A 20,335-nucleotide genomic window follows, 5' to 3' on the forward strand; every position below is an offset into this window, starting at 1 on the left:
ATCTGAGTTGACCTGCCTGTGCTGCAAATAATCAGCTGAATGAGTGAAAGGAAATTAACCATGAAACTCCTCTAGACTGACTTACAAAAAAAAAGAAAAAAAAGTGTGGATATGTGTGTGTGTGTGTGTGTGTGTGTGTGTATGGGGGGGGGTGGCACAAACTGTAATGAATGTGCACAGAGACGCCGCTGTGTGGGTCCCAAAGATGGAAAGCTGTGGCTTTGAATGCAGCACGGCACATTTGTTACACTTCACCACCATTTAAAAAGAAATAAATCACAGCTCCGACAATCGCAGCGCTTTCAGTGGCGGTGACAGCGGGCACCAGAGTCTCTGACCAGCCGTGGAAACTACAGAAGAGAGAGACGTTAACACGGGCGGGGGAAACATCGACGGCAGAACAGAAGAGTTTATTTGTACAGACTTTAATCACACTGCGCGTATAAGAGGTTTCCACAAACCAGCCCCAAATGATAAATGAAGCGATGAATACAAAGTGATTCCCCAGTCTTAACGGGGAAAATCTCATCTGAGCACAAAAAAACTTTCCGCTTTTTTGTCCCGTTTGTCTTTTTTCTTTGAGACCTGTTCCACAGCTACAAATGCTTTTTACATTATTAAAAAAATCATTCTGACTTTAATAACTTGAGGGGGAAAATAAGAAAAAAGTTTGCAAAATGTTGCATCAAAAGGCGCTGCACAGGACACCACGCTCCATCTAAAATTTAAAAGGGTGACTTTTAATCTTTACTTTCTCTTCTCTTTTATTTTAGCTTAAATGCTTTATTTCTCTTGAAGTCTTTTTTCTTTGTGTTTAAAAATGTACGTTGCACCAGAATAAAGAGACCACTTCCTCAGCTTCAAATGATTGTGACACTGATAAAAAATAGACGTTCTGGGCACCTGGGTAGCTCACTTGGTAGAGCGCGCGCCCATATATAGAGGTTTACTCCTCGACGTAGTGGCTGCGGGTTCGACTCTGACCTGCGGCCCTTTGCTGCATGTCATTCTTCCCCTTTCAAGTCTAAACTGCCCTATACAAATAAAGGTCTAAAATGCCCCCCCCAAAAAATAATTTTTAACCCTCCTATTGTCTTCGGGTCAAATGGGACCCATTTGCCAAAAAGTTTTTATATCAGAATTTGGGTTTTCTTTCAACCAAATTGTCAAAATAAATAACGTGGATGGTTCCATTAAACGTTCTTCACAAGTAAAATAAATGATCAGTTCACTACTTTCATTGAATTTGGGGGATTTATTAAATTTTTATAGCAAAAGGAGAAAAGCAATTCTAAAAGAATGTTGAAAAAAATCAAAAAAAAAACGCCCAAATGCAAATAATTCAGCTCAGCACATCTTGAGATATCAACAATTCATTTCAAATGTTCAGCCAGCTGGATATTTACAGTATGATGATCTGGCGAAGATGGAGCCATTAAAGGGTGCATTATATCTAACATTATATCAAGATTACGCACATACTAACTAGTTATGTATTGACGCTGTAAAAGCATGTGTTTCCTTATGTGTAAATGGGATCAGAGCTCTGGAAAACATTACACACACGGCACATATATAAACTGTTCCAAATGTTTTTTTTTCATCCTACAGTCTACATCGCACACACGCACCCGCACACACGCACACACACACACACACACACACACACACACACACACACACACACACACACACACACACACACACACACCAAAGTTTTTGTTAACTTTGCAGATCTTCTTCCTCTGAAATCTGATCTAACCGCGACAACACATCTGTTCACGGTGCGATTATGAGATATTCACAGCTAATTTCTCACTGAGACAATCCACACACACACACACACACACACACACACACACACACACACTCAAGAAAGTTCAGAGACTTTTAAAAAATTTTAAATTACTGGATTTGATAGGTGTTGTTTCTGTCTGAAACCTCTGCAAAATATATTTCTGTCTTTTTGCAAAAATAAAATCTAAAATCCAAAACAAAGTGATGCACAGCGAGAGGCAAAGAGATGCCAAGTCACCGTTTCATCCCAGATGTCTGTACGGCGTTAGCCAGAGCCGTGGGCGAGGGCGAAGCCGAGCTGGAGACAATAAAAGTTAGCACGGTTGGATTTTATGGAGCTGATTCACTGAGGAAGCCTATAGATCCCATCCATCAAGTGACCCAACGGTGGGAAAATAGAGTCCATGATGAAAGAAAACCTAGCAGGAGATATCTTAAAGTATACTCTGCCTGAGAGAGACGTGGTGGGAAATATGTCACGAAACACTGTAGAGGAGAGGAAAGCAAACGCTTTACATCACACAGAACCACGGGATGTTCAAATGTGTCACAGGGATTTATTAGTTTGGACCGACGGCGAGTAGGGCTGCACGATATGAGGAAAATGTCAAATTGCGATTATTTTGACTGATGTTGCGATTGCGATATGACTCACAATATTGGAGGGAATCATTCTCATTTTCATTGAAACACAAAAATGGACTATAGTCATATAGTGTGATTTTTGCAAGAATCTGTACCAAACAAAGATGTTTTCCTTGTTTTCCATCTGTAGGATGGGATTTGTAGGCCCAGGACGTCTATGCAGCTCCACAATACTTCATTCAGAATGGTTAGACACATATTTTGCCTTTAACAAATATTGAGCCCCCCTGCGATGTGGATATTGCAATAGTCAATATTGTGATTTCGATAAAATTGCGATTAACTGTGTAGCCCTGATGGCGAGGTGGAACTGTTACTAAAAGGTCTGTAAGCTACCTAGCCGATAAGACTGACTGGCGTGCGCCCTCGTTTCCAAAGATCTCCGTTTGTGTCCGTCCAGACTACAAAGCAACCCCGGAGTTTTCAAACCAAGACGGTGGCAGCAGTGTTTCCAAATGTCTCCGTTATAGGGGCTCGGAAACACTGGAGTAGTGTGGACGCGAGGTGTAAACGATGCAACATATATTAGTTTTTAAACCAAAACGTAGTAGTGTGGATGTAGCCTCAATGTCAGGCAGGGTCAACACTATTTAGTAGTCTTGCTAGTACAAAGCTTCTGATCATCAGCAGAAATCTTTGATTTTACATGATTTGTATTGACTTTAATGGAAGACACCTTTCCCCTGTCAAAATACATCATATCGCTAAGGTGCCAATTTTTTACATATTGTCTCTGCCAACGTTTCCTGGCTGTATCTCTACTTTTGTCACTATCCTATGTGAGTTGAGTGCAGATGTGAGTTGTGCATGCTCAGATTTAAACGGTTTACACACAACGCCAAGGGATCCAGATCTGGCAAACGTTGTATCTATCTATGATTGTTTTGATTGCTAACGTTAGCTCAAAGCGCCATTCAGGTGACAGCCTTTGTTGTGTTTGATTGCTAACTTGTAGCCAGCAGTGAACGAACTTCGTTATGTAGGTCCATTTTTATTGTATTGACATTACAGAAGTCTGTGGTTAAGGTTCTTGTAGGCTACTTCCGCCTCTAATCTAGAACTGACAGGTATCATGCCGTGAAAATGTGATGCCTTACGCTAAATAATAAATCACTGCTATGTAACGTAACTATCTCATTATTCTGTGGCTAACAGCAAAACAGATCTGCGTGAAATCGTCATTGTCGCAAAGTGACGCATGCACAACTCACATCTGCACTCAACTCACATTACGTAGTGACACTGTCACTATCAAATATAGCAAAAATTCAAAAAAGACTTGAGTTTGTATTTTTCAACAATCTGTGGACGCGAGGCCTAAACGTAGGAAAAGATACTTTTTATTTTTAAACCAAACTGAGCAGTGTAGAGGTAGCCTCAGTCAGCCTCGTGATGATTATCTGATTAGTCAAAGCTTCAGGGAGTCTGGATGCAATTCACTTAAATGGCTAAATGTTGCTTTTCCTTTCAATCGAGGCTCAGAGCTGATGTTGATTGCTTCTGATTGGTCAATGGCGAGAGGTCATGACCTCTACACACCTCAATTCAGGTACAACTTTTAGTTTATGCATCGGTTCTTTGTGATATAAGTGTGTGTGTGTGTGTGTGTGTGTGTGTGGTGTGTGTGGGGGTGTGTGTGTGTGTGATTTCAGGTCAGGGAGTTTGTCTTCTCCACTCTTAGCTCTTACCGAGGTTATCCTCCCCCGAAAAACACTCCCACGAGTTGTTTCTTCAAGCAGCGATTAGAATCATATTAACCTTTATAGTGGCGGTGCCCTCTAGTGGCCATAGTAGTTCTGACGGGAGTAAAGCAGGAAGTAAGGCGAGGAAGTATAAGAGCGCCAAATTCCGTGTAGCGAGCCATGTTGGGGGGTTGGATGGGTAAAATAAAAACAGGACTTCATGTCCCGTTTGAAAATAAAAGTAAATACAGAGTTATTTCTTAACCCTCCTGTTGTTCTCGGGTCACATTTGACCCATTTTTAACGACGTGTTTAAAACCGTGATTGTTACCTGTTCTCTGGTTTAGATATGGGGACAGAAAACTCTCCTGTTGGACGTATTGGGGGGAGGGGGGGGGGGACAAACGGCAGATATTTTCGTATGGTTTGGAGGACTTTGCTCTTACCTACATGTACACTTTTACAGTTAAAGGAACACGCCGACTTATTGGGACTTTATCTTATTCCCCGTATCCCCCAGAGTTAGATAAGTCCATACATACCCTTCTCATCTCTGTGCGTGTTATAACTCTGTCTGACGCCCCCACCGCTAGCCTAGCTTAGCACAGATCCTGGAGGTAACCGGCTCCATCTAGCCTACTGCTCCCAATAAGTGACAAAATAACGCCAACATGTTCCTATTTCCATGTGAGTTTAGTCACAGTGTGTACAAATAAGAAGGTCACATGAGACACAGCCATCTTCTAACCGTATACATACTGGGAACTATTCTCCACAGAAGGCGAAGCACTGCTACTTCTGCTACTTGGGCGGAGTTACCGTAGATGCAGACCCTGTCTCCTAGAAAATTCTGTCCCCAAACAACTAAACCACATTCTCAATTATGGATGTATCACTTCCTTGTACCAACGCCAGGCGTACGTTGTGAAACGGTCGCAGCTAACGCGGTGGATTGAAACAAAACTACTTGGTTATGTTTAGAAAAAGATCATGGTTTGGGTTAAAAAATAAGTAGCCTACATTTGCTACATTATATAATGTGAGGTAATTGTTCAACCCGTTCATCCACCATTATCTCCCTACACACGTGGTTTTCAAAGCAAATATTCAAATCAAAAGCTAAAATCACACGTATAAGGGATGACGTAGAGCTGTTTTTAATCACTTCACTGGTCCTACATCATGCTGCCCGGGTTTAATTCGCAATAATGACCCGGTCACTATACATTATCATTGTAAGATGCAAACATAGTGAGTACAATTAGCAGTTTATATTGAGGCTTTATGATCAGTGGCATGCTAACTGTGAATGCAGCACCATGACTTCCTGCTGTTTGACTCCGTCAGTCTAATCAACAGGATCATTTCCACTAACCTCTACGAGAGCTGAAACTAAACTAAGCGTGAATGCCTGTGTGTGTGTGTGTGTGTGTGTGTGTGTGTGTGTGTGTTGTGTGTGTGTGTGTGTGTGTATGTGTGTGGGTGTGTGTAGCGTGTTTAAGAAGAAGACCAGATTGATTTGGATAATGGCAAACACTTGTTGAAGACTTCAGGCGAAACAGATGTACTGGGAGAGCTGGGTGCGTGCCGAACACCTGTACCGCACAAGCATGAGTGTGTGTCCCTGAGTGTGTGTGTGTGTGTGTGTATGCAGGAAAGAGTGAGAGCGAGAGAGAGAGAGCGAGAGAGAAAAAAAGACCAACTTTATTTTCACTGTGAGAAGGTATTTGAGTGTGAGAGAGCAGAGTGAATATGAGTCTGTTGAACATCTGTGTGTGCGTGAGCTTTTTTTTTTTTTTTTTTTTTTTTTTTTTTGTGTTGTTTTTGGGGGGGGGGTGGGGGTATAATACTGGATGACCTGTACTCGTGTGTGATGGGAAGATTATTTTTTGGGGCTGACATGCAGCAAAGGGCCGCAGGTCGGATTCAAACCTAGGACTCAACCTGCACTCTAAGAAATAAATCCGTAAAATAACAGAAAAGGTTCTTGCAGCTCATTACCCGACCTTAAAAAACAGAAATGATCTGTTTAGCTACAGTAAAAATACAGAACAATATTCTGAATTTGATACAGGTCATGTAAACAGCATTAGGGATGCACCGAATCCAGATTTTTGCAGAAACCGATCCCCATCAAAAAGCCCAATATTCGGCCGATTCCGAAGCCCAATCCTGCATTCGGTGCATCCCTAGTTCAGCTACAGTAAAAATACAGAACCTTTTCCGTTATCCTGTTTAAAACTCTCTCATACAACGCTGTTAGGTTGGTAAACTTCTGAAAATGCTGAATAAAACTTCAAAAAAGTGTCGAAAAAAGCGACAACACAGACTTTAATCCCCCAAGACTAACCTCTGTGGTATTTTATGAGTTCAGAGTGAGAACGGGTTGAAAAGTAACAGCAGTGTGTTTTGGATTCAGTTGAGTTCAGTTTTGCAAAACCTTAAATCATAAAAAAAAAAAAAATGTTTACACAGTGTCCTGGTCTGAGCTTTAGAAAGTGAAATAAATAAAAAACATAAAAAAAATGAATTTAACTCCATATTTGGTGATTTAATGTCTCTCAGTCTGCATCGTGTGTGTTTGAGTCGGAGGTGAGCTGGGAGAAATCATCGGCTTTACAGCTCGTCGTTTCCCTCTTTCATCTCCCCTCCAAAGAGACACGCACACACACACACACACACACACACACACACACACACACACACACACACACACACACACACACACACAGATGTTAGACAGACTCATATTCACTTCTCTCTCTCACAGTCACATACCTTCTCACAGTGAAAATAAAGGTTTTTCAGTTGGTCTTCCTCTCTCTTTCTCTCTTTCTCTCTCTCTCGCTCTGTCTCTCCGTCTTTCTTTCTCATACACACACACACCCAGAATCTGAGTCTGCTCAGTGTTAACATCGACCACAAAAGTCACAAAACAGCAGCCAAGGTATTTCCAAGGCTTTTTTTTTCTTCTTATTTTAACTTTTACAGCGAAATATTTAAGGACTGAACGCTCGAAAACAGTCTCTGTTATGTGTCTGAGCTTCTTCTAATGCTGCTTATTATCTCATTAAAGCAGGATAAAGTTTAAGTTTGAGCTTGAATGAAGCCACTAAACTATTTACACAAACAGGTTTGCTGTGAGTTGGACAGCAGTAATGATTTAAAGCTGCTGAACACACATTTTATACATTAGGGGAGAAACTAATGATTATTTTCCTATTCTTTAATCTGTTGATTACAGTTTTTTAGCATCGCACTCCCATAACATTGTTGCACTCACGGTGGACAGTTAAAAATCTTTTTAAATGAATTAAAATGTATGCAGCAGAACCAGAGACATGCTTTATCTACTTGAAAGAAATATGAATGAGATATACAGTGTGTATGGGATGTGAAAGTGACAGAGAGTGATGTGATTAACATCTGGATATGATAAGATTTTCCTCCGTTGAGCGTTTTGAGCTAGTGAAAGCGTTTCAGTTGATTTGACAAGGCGTGGCGTGCGTCAGAGTTTAAGATGACAACATGAGTGACATGCTGAGAGGGAGGAGAGGGAGGAGAGGGAGGAGTGCTATCGCTCAGATAAAAACCGGGTGATAAGATTAGAGCTGACAGGATTCCTCACGTCTGCTCGCCGTCATATGTTTCTGACGACCACAGCCCATCGAATACCAAACGCATTACACCAGCAACGCCTTTAGTTTATATAGATCCCACACAAACCACACTCAATAGGGATAGGGGGTGGGTGTGTGTCTGTCTGTCTGTCTGTGTGTGTGTGTGTGTCTCTGTGTGTCTGTGTGTGTCTTTGTGTGTCTCTGTGTGTGTGTCTGTGTGTCTAGCTCTGTGTTTGTGTCTCTGTGTGTGTCTGTGTGTGTGTGTGTGCATCTGTGTGTGTGTGTGTGTGTGTCTGTGTGTGTCTCTATTGGTGTTTTGTGTGTGCGTTGCGTTTTTTATTGTGTATTGTTGGTGTGTATGTGTCTGTGTGTGTCTTTGTGTGTCTCTGTCTGTCTGTGTGTGTGTCTGTGTGTGTCTCTGTGTGTGTGTCTAGCTCTGTGTTTGTGTCTCTGTGTGTGTCTGTGTGTGTGTGTGTGCATCTGTGTGTGTGTATGTGTGTGTCTGTGTGTGTGGTGTGTGGGGTGTTGCGGTGTGTGTGTGTCTGTGTGTGTGTGTGTTGTCTTGTGTGTCTCTGTGTGTCTCTGTGTGTGTGTCTGTGTGTCTAGCTCTGTGTATGTTTGTGTGTCTGTGTGTGCATCTGTGTGTGTGTGTGTGTCTGTGTGTGTCTCTATGTGTGTTTCTGTGTATGTGTGTGTGTGCGTGTGTGTGTGTGCGTGTGTGTGTGTGTTTGTGTGTGTGTGTGTGTGTGCGTGTGTCTGTGTGTGTGTGTGTTGTTTTGCGTGTTTGTGTGTGTGTGTGTGGCGTGTGTGTGTGTGTGTGTGTGTGTTTGTGTGTGTGTGTGTGTGTGTGTGTTTGTGTGTGTGTGTGTGCGTGTGTTTGTGTGTGTGTCTGTGTGTCTCTATGTGTGTTTCTGTGTGTGTGTGTGTGTGTGTGTGTGTGTGTGTGTGTGTGTGTCTGTGTCTGTGTGTGTCTCTATGTGTGTGTGTGTGTGTGTGTGTGTGTGTGTGTGTCAGCTGGCAGATGTTTCTCACGCCACACAGAAAACATCTGGTTCTCTGCTGAACTCTGGCAGCGTCTCTGACAACAGCAACATCAGAGTTCATCAGATACGTCGTAGACATTGTAGAAGTAAGATGTAATATTCAGAAACATTCAGTCTGAAGTTATTACCTTTTTTAGGACCTTGGCTTTAAGCTTCATTTAGTGCCGTTTTTTCCCAATCTCAACCTTCCAAAAAGAAATATAAAAATAGCTTCATAATTAGCAGCATGTTCCTAGAGTTTTACAGCAACGTGACAGCAGAAAAGATCCAAAAGTCCAACATTTCAGGCTGTTCTAATGAACCAATCATACATATAGCTACACTTTAATTGGTATGTATTCCACGTATTAGAAGAAGTTAAGGAGAAAACACAAGAGCTTCACCCAGGAAACAGGTGTTCATGTCCTGAAGAAGTTAAGGAGAAAACACAAGACTTTGACCCAGGAAACAGGTGTTTGTGTCCCGGGAGTACTACTTAAGGGGGCCGCTGTTTTAATCCAAACCACAACTTTTTTTTCTAATCTTAACAGTTGTTTTGGTGTCTAAACTTAACTGCCGTCACATGACGGTCACTTTTTATCAGCTAAACTTAAATACAACAGCGGTAAAACAACCTCACGGAGCTTTGTACCCGGCTCAAAGTCACCTTTTCCCGGCTAAATGTAACTGTAAAGACGGCTAAACTTAACTTTTGCGTGACCGGTCATGTGACGACAATTCAGTCGCCGTAATTGTTGTGAATAAGTTTTGGTACGATATCATACGAAGCTGTTCATGAGAATGCGTTGCACAGTAATTACTGTATGTCCGATACGTTCGCCAAGGACAGTGAATTCCTTTGCAGCTACTCTGTTCGTATGAGAATCCTTCAAGAATCTAACATCTAAGTACACGAGTCGAGTAATCACTTCTACTGTAGATACACAAGGAATAATAATTTCATAGGTTCAAATCCACATGTGTAAAGTTAAGATCGCCAGAGAAAATAAAAATGGTCAGTAGCTAATTGGTTTCATCCCAAAGAAGAGACACAGATGTGTTCCCAATATGCTCTCATATAAACACAGTGTTTGATGTCGCTGGACTCTGCAGACAAGCTGCAACACACATGGCCTCCGTTAGCACATGCTAACACTTAGAGCGGACCGGAGGGAACAAGGCATCTCACAGACCGCTCGTGTGTTCAGGTTTTGGATTCAAATGAAAGCCGTTCTGCAGGCGTCTGCAGGATGATAGAAACCAACCCCCAGCTGTCCTGACACCGCGGCCTGTGAGGAGAAGGTGACGTTCGCAAAAAACATGGGGCTTTTTTTTTCGTTAAGCCCACACATTTGCCTACAAGTCCTCTAAACCCGTGTTTCTCAAACTAAATGTTTTCCAGTTACAAGGCTGTTGTAGCATTGGTTCTCTTTATATACTTATTTTTCTACCAAAAATGGGACGTTTTTGTCACCTTGTTTGGATCCATTTTTACTTTTTTTTGCTTTCCTTCCTTCCTTCCTTATTTATTTATTTCCTTCCTTCCTCCTTTTCCGCTTTCTCAAAGTTTTGGTCACTTTTTCGACCTATACTTGCCTTCCTTCCTTCCTTCCTTCATTATTTCTTTCCTTCCTTCCTTCGTTCCTTCTTTTCTTCCTTATTTCCTTCCTTCCTTATTTCCTTCCTTCCTCAGCTTTTTTCAATGTTTTTTCCACTTTTGCAGTTTTTGACACTTTTTTCATTTTTGTAGCTTTTTTTGAAAGTTTTTGTTACTATTGTCGACCTATTCTTGCCTAACGTCCTTCCTTCTTTCTACCGTATTTTTCCAATGTTTTTGTCGTCTTTTTCCATCAGCATTTAAATGTTCTTCAGTAACAAGGCTGCTGTTTAGTAAATCTATCGCTGACATCGATGTATTGTTCCTCTTTATACAAACTTTTTTTTGTAAGTGACACTCCAATCCAAAATTCAAGACAATATCTAGCCTCATATATCAATGTCGTTATAATATTGATATATTGCCCAGTCCTAGTTGGAATGGTAATTAAACCTACATTGTGTAATTTTTTAAGTTGACTATTAGCACAGTTCAAATACACACTGTCAGAAAAAGAGGTACAATACAGGTCCATTTTTGTTCCCTAAGGTACAAACTTTGCAAATGTACCCTTAAAAGTACAAAAATGTATCTTTAAGGTACAATTACGCACCTTTAAGGTACAATTATGCACCTTCCATTGTAAATTGTGGACTTTTTGAGGTCTAAGGTACATATTTGTTCTTTACATATTTGTACCTTAATGTTTAAATGTAAAACCGCAGGAATTAGTGGATGCTCATCTCAGCAGAAAATGTCATCTCTCAATATAGAAACACAAGTTAACCTATACTATCAAACTCAATAACTCAATAATTGTCAAACTAATTAACTGTAGCCTAAAGTTTTGAGATATGGGCAAAATGTTTTTTTGGTGGAGTGTCCCATTGAATCATTTTTAATCATCTTAAGGTGGAGTATGTAATTATTTATATTCACAAACAGTATTGAAGAATTTGATTTTCAAACCCTTTACCCTATTTATATTAGAATGAAACTGACAGATAATTGTTAACGCTTTAAGTTGTGTTCTATTGAAAGGATCTAGCTACAGGCTAACGACAGCTCGACTCGGCGGAAGCATAAATATTGCAGCGCGGAAGGATACATGAGTGAATAGACAGTGATCCAACTGTCAGTCTCTGTCAGTGTCGATCAAAGTCGGGAGGATGGCGCTTGGACATTTATCCACGGAGGATTTAATCACGGAGTTACTTCGTTTTGGAGTAGAGGTCACTGAAGAGGAGAGAAGTAAATTCAAAGGTAAATTATTTGAATTTTTAATCAGTGTTTGTGGTGTTAATATTCAAAGTTGGAAGTTAACTTTTACTGTTAGCTAATGTTAGCGCTAGCCAAGTTCATACTCAACATTGCTAGCTAGACTCGACATTGATGATTGCCATTATTAACGTTAACTAGCTAACTAGCTAGTTAGTTAAAGCATTATCAGTATTATGTACCATATTGCCATTCCACATACTATTATTATAAGTGCTAACTTAGCTACAGTTCACCATCGAGCTATAAAACTACTGCGTCAGAGGAGGATGAGAAGCGTTTTTGCCGCCGAAAAGTCTTTTGTTCTGACTTAAGTTAGCTAGCTGGACTGCGTCAGAGGCTATGGTCAGAGGACAACGATGAAAAAAAAAAAAACTTTTTGCCGCCGAACAGTCTTCTGTTCCGAAATAGTTTAATGCTAAAGCAAAGCCATTTGGGCGGAATGTGACTATCGGTAGCCAGTGAGGGTTTGAAATTATGATTTAGTCTTTATTTTGTCGTCAAACTGTCTTAGAGCATTTTTGTAAAACCATGTCGCTAAGACCAACCTTAAATTACAACACCAGTCGGGTTAACTGACAGAACCGACCAACTGTTAACCTCCCTTTCGAGTAATGTTAACGTTTAACGTTAGCTAGCTGCTTTTATAAAAAATAAACCGATTACTATCATTAATGGGTTTAACTTCTTTCAATACTTTACCCGCTGTCCTGGAAAAAAAAGCAAGATAGGCCTAACGTTACGTTATATTAATATATTCAGGTGTGTGCGTGTGAGACACACATTTCCAGCGTCTCCAATGAGGTAGCTACGCCTAAATACTTTCAATGTGTTTTTATATGGATATTAGGGCTTCTCAAAGTCCGGACCAAATGGCAAGCCCATAACTCTGCATATGAGAAAAATACCCAATGAACCAAACTGGATCAAAACTAATTTTTTTCCGTTGACTTACATTAACTTTACAGTCTGACATAATGTGCCTTTTTAAATTGTTGTATGCTGTTACCACAGTTGTGGTTAACATTGCTGTTTTTTTTCTTTCTATATTGTATGTTAGATAATGAAGTTGACGGAGAAGCAGTGGACTATGGATTGACTGAGAGGATGGTTTCATACCTCTTTGAAGGATCATTTAAGAAGCAAGCCAAATTCAACCGATTTGTTCAGCAGTGGAAAGAAACTGTGACACTAACCCTTGAGCCTGTCCCGGTACATTCAGAGAAGGCTACAGCGGAATCAAGGTACCAGTAACAGTAATGTTATGTGATTGTCATAACGTTAGGCCTAAGAACCATGGAAAATAACTATAATCTCATAGCCATATAATCTAGCTTTATGGTTGCTACTGAATGTTTTTATCTGGATCTGAATTCACCTGGCTCTGGTAATGTATGTAGTGTAACATTATGCATTAGTGTGTACACACTCTACACAGAATGTAACTAAGTACATTTACTCCAGTACTGTACTTCAGACCAAATGTTGAGGTACTTACTTGAGTCTTTTCTTTTCATGCCACTTTCTACTTCTACTCCGCTACATTTCAGAGAGAAATATTGGACTTTTTACTCCACTACATTCATCTGTTACAGCTTTAGTTACTAGTTACTTTAGTTACTAGTTACTTTACAAATTAAGATTATTGTACACAGAACACATGTAGTTTATAAAATCTGATGTTTGATTCTAAAGTAAACTAGCCGACAATATAACTGTCTACAAGTCCAGCTGAGACGATGAGACCATTAAACACAACTGGTTGGATCCTTTACTCACACTACAATGGTTACTCACACTACAATGGTTACTCACACTACAATGGTTTAATACTTTAACTAAAGACACTTTTACTGAAGTAACATTTACACTGCAGGACTTTAACTTGTATTGTTACAGTGTGGTTAATTTGCCATACATTTTAAGACTATTGTTTTATTTCACCATAGTCATGCCATCCCATCATCAGCCTTCCCAGCAGTTTTCATCATTCCTAAATTTCCCAGAGATGTTCAGACAAAGTTGGACCAAAAACCGCCATGCAAAATTGAGAGATCCGATCACAACAAAATCATAAGAACATTGTATGAAACCATGGCCCTGATCAAAATGTAAGTTTCGCAACCCAAATGGATCATGTCATTTGAGTTATTAATACTATGTCTGATGTTACATTCCTCACCTTCTTTTGCATCGCTGTTACAGGTTCCCGACCAATGATGACTATGTGAAAGTGTGCAAGGCCCTGATTTTGAAATACCCTTTCTTAAAGGACAAAGAAGGCAATGGTTATGTGAGTTGACAGATTATTAATTGCCAACTTTTATTTATTATACCTAGATTACTAATGCAGTCCAGATATTAACTGTTTTCTGCATTTTTATGCACACATTGTTTTCCCACATGTATTTTCATGCTTGTGCTTTCAGTTTTCTGCAAGTGGTTTGTATGCCTATTTAATTGTTCTATTTTATATTCTTTTAAATAGCATACCTGGCACATGTCTCTCAAACGTAAGTTCAAATATGAGCGGGTGCCGCTGATAGATGATGAGGAGGTGAGAAGAATGAAACTGAAATTTGGTCATCACAAAAAGCCTTTGCAACACGAAGAAAACACAAGCAAACGAGCCAAGACATCAAAGGTCAGAGCATCTTCTTTGGTTCGCTGTATATCTATGTGTGCATGTTTTACACACAAGCAGTGTGGCCCAATGGTTAGCCCCTTAACCCAGCATGGTAGAAAATAGTCCCCCCCCCCTGTAAAGTGCTTTAAGTAGCTATGATAAAGCGCTATATAAAATGTAATAAATTATCAAGGGCTCATTTTTCATAAACATTAAAAAGGGGAAAAGCAACTGTCAAATGAGCAAAGGTTTGTCATCCCTTTGTGTCGTAGAGTAGGTGGATATTATTGGGGAGGATGATACCTCAGTAGCGGGCCATGTGAAAGTCCTGCAGGACCAGTACCGGAAGACACAGCCAGATGCCCGAATGGTGGAAGAACGTATGATGAGGACATTCGCTTGAGAAGGCGAGATTGCCAATGGGATGACTGTCGAAGAAGCCATTAACAAATATCCATTCCTTAAAAGTCCATGCGGGGTTTGTCTACATTTTGTATTTCCTTACATTTGTTGGAGTTCATATTAAATTACTAAAGGCTCTCTTTGAAATTTAATTTTAAAATCCTATAATAATGTTGTGACATGGTTTTTGTTTGTACTGTGTTGCAGCTATTTCAGGAAATGGGCCGGCTTCATGATGAAATGAATATCTGCCGAAGATTCGAAGATGGCTTTAAGGTCCTAGTACCCACAGTGCTTAGATTGACTCAAAGGAAATCTCCCCTTGCAGATCTGGCTTTGAGGAAAGAGGCGCTGCCCTCACCGAAGATGTCCCTGGTAAGTAACTCACTGATCAGCCATGGTCATCCCTAGTGTTGTGGAGCCATTTAAGCTTAATTTCTTTTATATTTGTCTTCAGACAAGATAAGGTCTAACTAAGCAAAATACACTGTACATTCACGTAATACAGTTCCTTTTTTTTTTACTTTTAAATTTTCAGGGATTGATTTCAGAGCTGCAATCCTGCTGGTTCCGATCCTGTTCAGGGAGAAAAATGACGTTCTCGTCATACTTGGGAGGTGTGTATATATATGGAACAGTGTTTTTTTTTTTTTTGTGGTAGATTTCTGTAATTTAACTACTTTATGATCTCTTGCAGGATCAGCCACCATCGCCATATCCTACTGTACAACTTCGACGCTGTCGCTGACTGGAGGACTGTGCTCACTCGAAAGGTCCCTGCAGTGGTCAAACTGGATGGACAGTCAGTCTGTATGGCCGCTTGGTTTGGAGGAAGGTGTTATTGCTGCTTTTTGTGCTTACTTCATCTACAACGTGGTATCCTCCCGCCCGAAAGAACACCCCTTGATTTTCATTCCGCAATATGTTCTAAAAATGTCTGAGGTTGGTGACAAGCCTCTACCTGTTAGTGTGACCAGGGTAATCAACATTTTAGCTTGATCAACAACAGCAATGTCGTACACCATTCAGCTGTCCTAAATGCTCTCGAAGAGCCTTCACATTGGTGAAGTTAATCCAGCACATCGGACTTGTTCATGCACATGAACCACATTTTACCATAACGTGTGGCCTTAACAACTGTCAATCAACATTTTCTAAATATGAGTCCTTCCGACGACATATATTACAGGAAGTTACAGAAGACATTATAGCCAGACGAGCCACTGCTCATGATATACAGGAAACAGTAGTGGGAGGAGGAATCAGGTGGCCCAGTGATGCTGTCAATCCTCCGCCTCGACCGAGAGATGAATGAACTGTTAGTGTAGTTATAGAGAATCTTTTGGGTTTATTCTGAAATCGAGGGAAAAAACCACCTTCCTCAGACTGTTCAACAAGAAATACTGGATGCGTACGACATTTTTGTTTGACTTCTTTAAAGCAAACTATGATGCATTTCTAAAATATCATCTTGAAAAAATGGCTTCAATGTGGAATCTTGTCCTGAACTTTATGAAGTTCTGCAGTGCTCTGTGATTTTTTCAGAGGCATCAAAACTTGTTAGGTCTCCGCATATGTTGAAAAAACTACTGCAAATCCAACCTTGAAATGACTGAACCTGTCGAACTAACGGACTGAGAGACCCAAGTGGTGGCGGTAAAGTGGCTCTCTTGTATTAACCGTATTTGCGATGTACTTAAAACACTGCGGCTCGTGAAGATGTTTGGGATTCTGTGCAGAGAAGCGTAAATGTGAAAGAGATGTACATGTTCTAACTGATTATAGAGATGGATTTTATTTCAGGGACCACAAGGTATTTGCAGATAATCCAGATGCTCTAAGGTTACACCTATATGAGGATGAATTTGAGGTGTGTAATCCGCTGGGTTCTGCGTAACAAGCACAAACTTTGTGCATTTTACTACACTTGTTGGAAACGTAGGTTCAAAGTACTGCTCACAGCTAAAACATATCCCATCTAGCTTGTTCCGCTACGCGTTCATGTCAAAAAGTTTGGTCTAGATGTAATTTTGAAACCATTACTGGATGACCTTAAGAAACTGTCATCAGAGGGACTAACTATCATTGTTAATGGCATGGAGAAGCATGTTTTTGAGCTGTAGCTGCAATATTGGGAGACAATCTGTCATCTCACATGATAGGTGGATTTACAATGTCTTTGGTGCGCTGGTCGAATCTGTAGATACTGCATGGCTACTCACTCTGAGATGAGAAAGAACTTCAGTGAATCAGATTTTGTTTTAAGAAATGTTGATGTACACAGATACCATTTAGAATGTGTAAAACCAAAAACACAAAACAAAGGAATGTATGGAGTTCGTGGTGGATGTGTATTTGACCAGTTAGATTACTTTGACGTCACAACATCGCTCCTCCTAGATGTCATGCATGATTTCTTGGAGGGTGTAGCACCGTTGGTATTGAGGCTTGTTGTATGTAAAGCTCATCAAGAAAAACATATAACCATACAAGAACTAAATGAGGAACTAAGAAAGATGTCTATTGGACAAAATGATAGGACAAATAAGCCTGTACCTTTCTCAGAAAATTATTTTACATGGATCCAGTGTTGTTGGATCTGCTTCACAGAAGTGGTGTTTATTCCGCTTACTTTCCTTCTTGATGGCACACAGGGTACCTGAAGGCTGCAGTTACTGGCGACCCAATTATTGTGTCGTGAAATTGCCGACATTGTAATGGCACCGGTTGTTAAAAAGAGTCTCTTCCTCTTCTTGACCAATTAATTTCTGAGTTTTTGTGTGGTATGGAAAAAGAGTTTGGAAATGTGATAACTCGAAATGTGTCTATTACTTGATCCATTATTCTCGTCCCACACGGTCCTACGGTCTACGGTCTTTGTGGTGCATGAGATTTGAAGGGAAACATCAGTATTTCAAACAGGTAGCTAGTTCCTCAAGGAACTTTGTCAATGTTACATCAACTTTAAGCAGCCGCCATTTAGTTTAGACAGTGTTGGGAATTTTCCTCAACGTTATATGTTTGATATGTTAGGTTGAGAGTAGAGGGTTGCGCATTGGACGGAGTGTAACACACTGTTACAGTCTCTTCCTTCAGCTCTTAGGCATTCCATAACTGTTAGTGAGCGGTACAAACATGTCAATTTTCAGGACATTACACTCAACCGAGTAACAGAGGTTGTGATTAACAGTGTTAAATACTGTGTGGGAGATGTCTTTGTTGTGGGTCATTTGCACTGTGAAAAAATACCTTTGTTTTTTCAGGTCAAATATATTCTAAACATACACACAGATTGGGCGTTATGTGGAAAACTATTAATTCCTCTTTCTTTCTGTCATCACTATTACGCCTACTTGGTGAAATATGAACAGGACTGGACTGTACTTGACCCTTTCGAGGTGATGGATTTTCATGCTTTGGATACATATTGTGTCGATGATAAACTGTTTGTTAGTATGCGGCATTTATGTTAAGCTGTGTTGGAAGGGTTGTAGAGCGTTGTGGATGAGCTCAAAGCTTGTTTTTTAATCCAGAACACCTCAAGCGTCATGTAGTTTATCCTTTAAGTTACTCATGATTTATTGTTTTTATAATGTATTTTACTTTGGTGTGGTGTGCTAAAGTGTTTTGCTTGGTCTTTGATAAAATACTATTATGTTTTTCTGCACTATAGTGTTGTTCTTATTACAGTCCCCCCAGAAAAACGCGATTATGCGATCGCATAATCAGCCAAAGTCCGCATATTTATGCGGGGGGGGCATTTTTTCAAATATGCTGCACTTTCGCCGCATAAATTGCCGACTTCCGCGCAAAATATGCGGTGCTTGCATGATTTCATAATCCCCGCATTTTCGTTGCAAAAAGTCTAAGTGCTCCTGCTGTCTATATTATTAACAATTTTTGAAAGTGTCTCTTTTGTGTCTTTTATTTCCCTCTGTTTAGACTATTACTTTTATTTTTACTTTCATATTATATTATTTGTATATATTTTTGTATCTTATTTGTTTACTTATTGCATTGACTGAATATCTGTAAACTATTTGTGGAAATTAAGTTTTAAAAAAGCTGGGTGTTGGGGGAATCACTTTTTCTTCTTTTTCATCAAACTGCAGTTTTTGCAAGTTCCCGCAATTTCATCGCATAAAATTGCATAAATATCCCGCATATTCCATCGTCATTTTTTAAGAAAACGTACGCCGCCACAATCAAGGATTTTTGCCCCGCAACAATCACAAAAAACTCTGGAAGGACTGTTATTAGTGATGTTCATGAAATTGAAAGAAGGAAAAGATAAATGGTGCCATTGTATTTATTCCCTGCCATGCAGCTGTTCTCTAATATCGCCGACTGTTCCTTTGCTTTTGGAGTGGCAGTATGAAGTTGTCAGTTGGTTCTTAAAAAAATGTATTCCATTTTTTAAAATGTTTTTTATATTGGACATGACATCCTAAAACATTTTGGCATTTTGTTTTGTGATGTTACATTGTCTGGTTGTGAGATGAATTATTATTGAATCTGTGATTTAAACTTTTCCATTTTAAGGACTATAATAAATGTCTAAAATTCAGTTAGTTGTTTGCCTTTTATTTATTTCACTTCTTAAGGAATAAAAAGGAACTTTTTTGCCACCTAAAGGTACAAAATGGCTTTGTCACTAGGGGGTAATTCTTAATGGGACAAAATTGTACCTTTTCCAGAGGTACTTTATATTGTGACCTTTGTTTAAGGTACATTATTGATCCTCAAAGGTACAGTATTGTCCCTTAGAAGGTACAAACAGGTAAGGTACAAATTTGCTCCTCATCCTCAAGGTACAATAATGTACCTTTGAGGGTACCACCCCAGTGACAAGCTTTTGTACCTTAAAGGTACTGTTTTGTACTTTTTTTTCTGAGAGTGCAGGAAGCTCTGGCAGGATATCTTGGTGTTATCCTCTTGACACCGACGTGAGAGGACGCTGGCTGGTTATTCGCCGCTTCTCCGTCTGCTATTCATCTGCTATTCGTCTGCTATTCTCTTGTGTTTGTGTTCGCTGTATCCCCTACCTCTGGACAGCCTCTGTACCTCTGGACAGTCTCTCTGCTGGTTGCGGGTTCCCGGCTTCTGGGGCTCCTTGACCGGACCTCTTGCCTCGCGTTAGCCAGCTAGCTGCGCCCCGTTCACCAAACGGCTGGCGGCAAATCCTAGCTGCTTCGGGCGGCTAACCCGATTGCTGACCTCCTCCTCATAGGCAAACTTCCACCAGATACGAGCCGCGACTAAGACTAGACATTCCTCTCTCGGCGTTGCTGTGGATCATTTTGGCAATACACCTCATTCATTCATCTCCACCTCCACCTCTGTGCTCCTAGCCCACGGCAGCTAACCACTATTACGCGAGCCTCTCCGTCCCTCCGCTCGGCATCATGATCAAATATTCAACTCTGCAACTGGTCCACTCGCTCAACTACTCCATTCCATCCTGCATCCCAGTCATCAAACAGCTCGGACTTTCACGCCCGTGCTACATCCACAGAAGCTCTCGCCGCAAGTTTTGTTTTCTTCCACCACGGACAATCCATTCCATCCATCTGGTCACCTGCACGCTCTGTTGCACCTGTCCCACGCCATCTGAATGCTTCACCCACTTGGTTCACATATGGGCTGAACGCATCATCAGGCTACAC

At 40.4% G+C, this 20,335-nt stretch overlaps 2 protein-coding genes across 3 annotated transcripts in view; one reads left to right on the forward strand and one right to left on the reverse strand.

Annotated features, from left to right (window-relative positions):
* Positions 1 to 20,335, reverse strand: part of si:dkey-49n23.1 (semaphorin-3D) — a 126,544-nt gene that overhangs the window by 38,092 nt on the left and 68,117 nt on the right. The gene's annotated exons all lie outside the window — the stretch shown is intronic.
* Positions 11,439 to 14,421, forward strand: LOC120556749 (sterile alpha motif domain-containing protein 3-like). 2 transcript variants are annotated; one of them, XM_039796466.1, is made up of 5 exons: positions 11,439 to 11,626; positions 12,702 to 12,885; positions 13,591 to 13,752; positions 13,847 to 13,934; positions 14,130 to 14,421. In XM_039796466.1, exons 1-5 carry the CDS (start codon positions 11,533 to 11,535, stop codon positions 14,388 to 14,390), a joined length of 789 nt encoding a protein of 262 aa, XP_039652400.1. In that variant the 5' UTR covers positions 11,439 to 11,532; the 3' UTR covers positions 14,391 to 14,421. The 2 variants fall into 2 exon arrangements, with proteins under 2 accessions (XP_039652400.1, XP_039652401.1); XM_039796467.1 differs by lacking the exon at positions 11,439 to 11,626 and adding an exon at positions 12,058 to 12,445.

Source organism: Perca fluviatilis, chromosome 4 (assembly GCF_010015445.1).
Source record: "Perca fluviatilis chromosome 4, GENO_Pfluv_1.0, whole genome shotgun sequence".
Taxonomy (NCBI): Eukaryota; Metazoa; Chordata; class Actinopteri; order Perciformes; family Percidae; genus Perca; species Perca fluviatilis.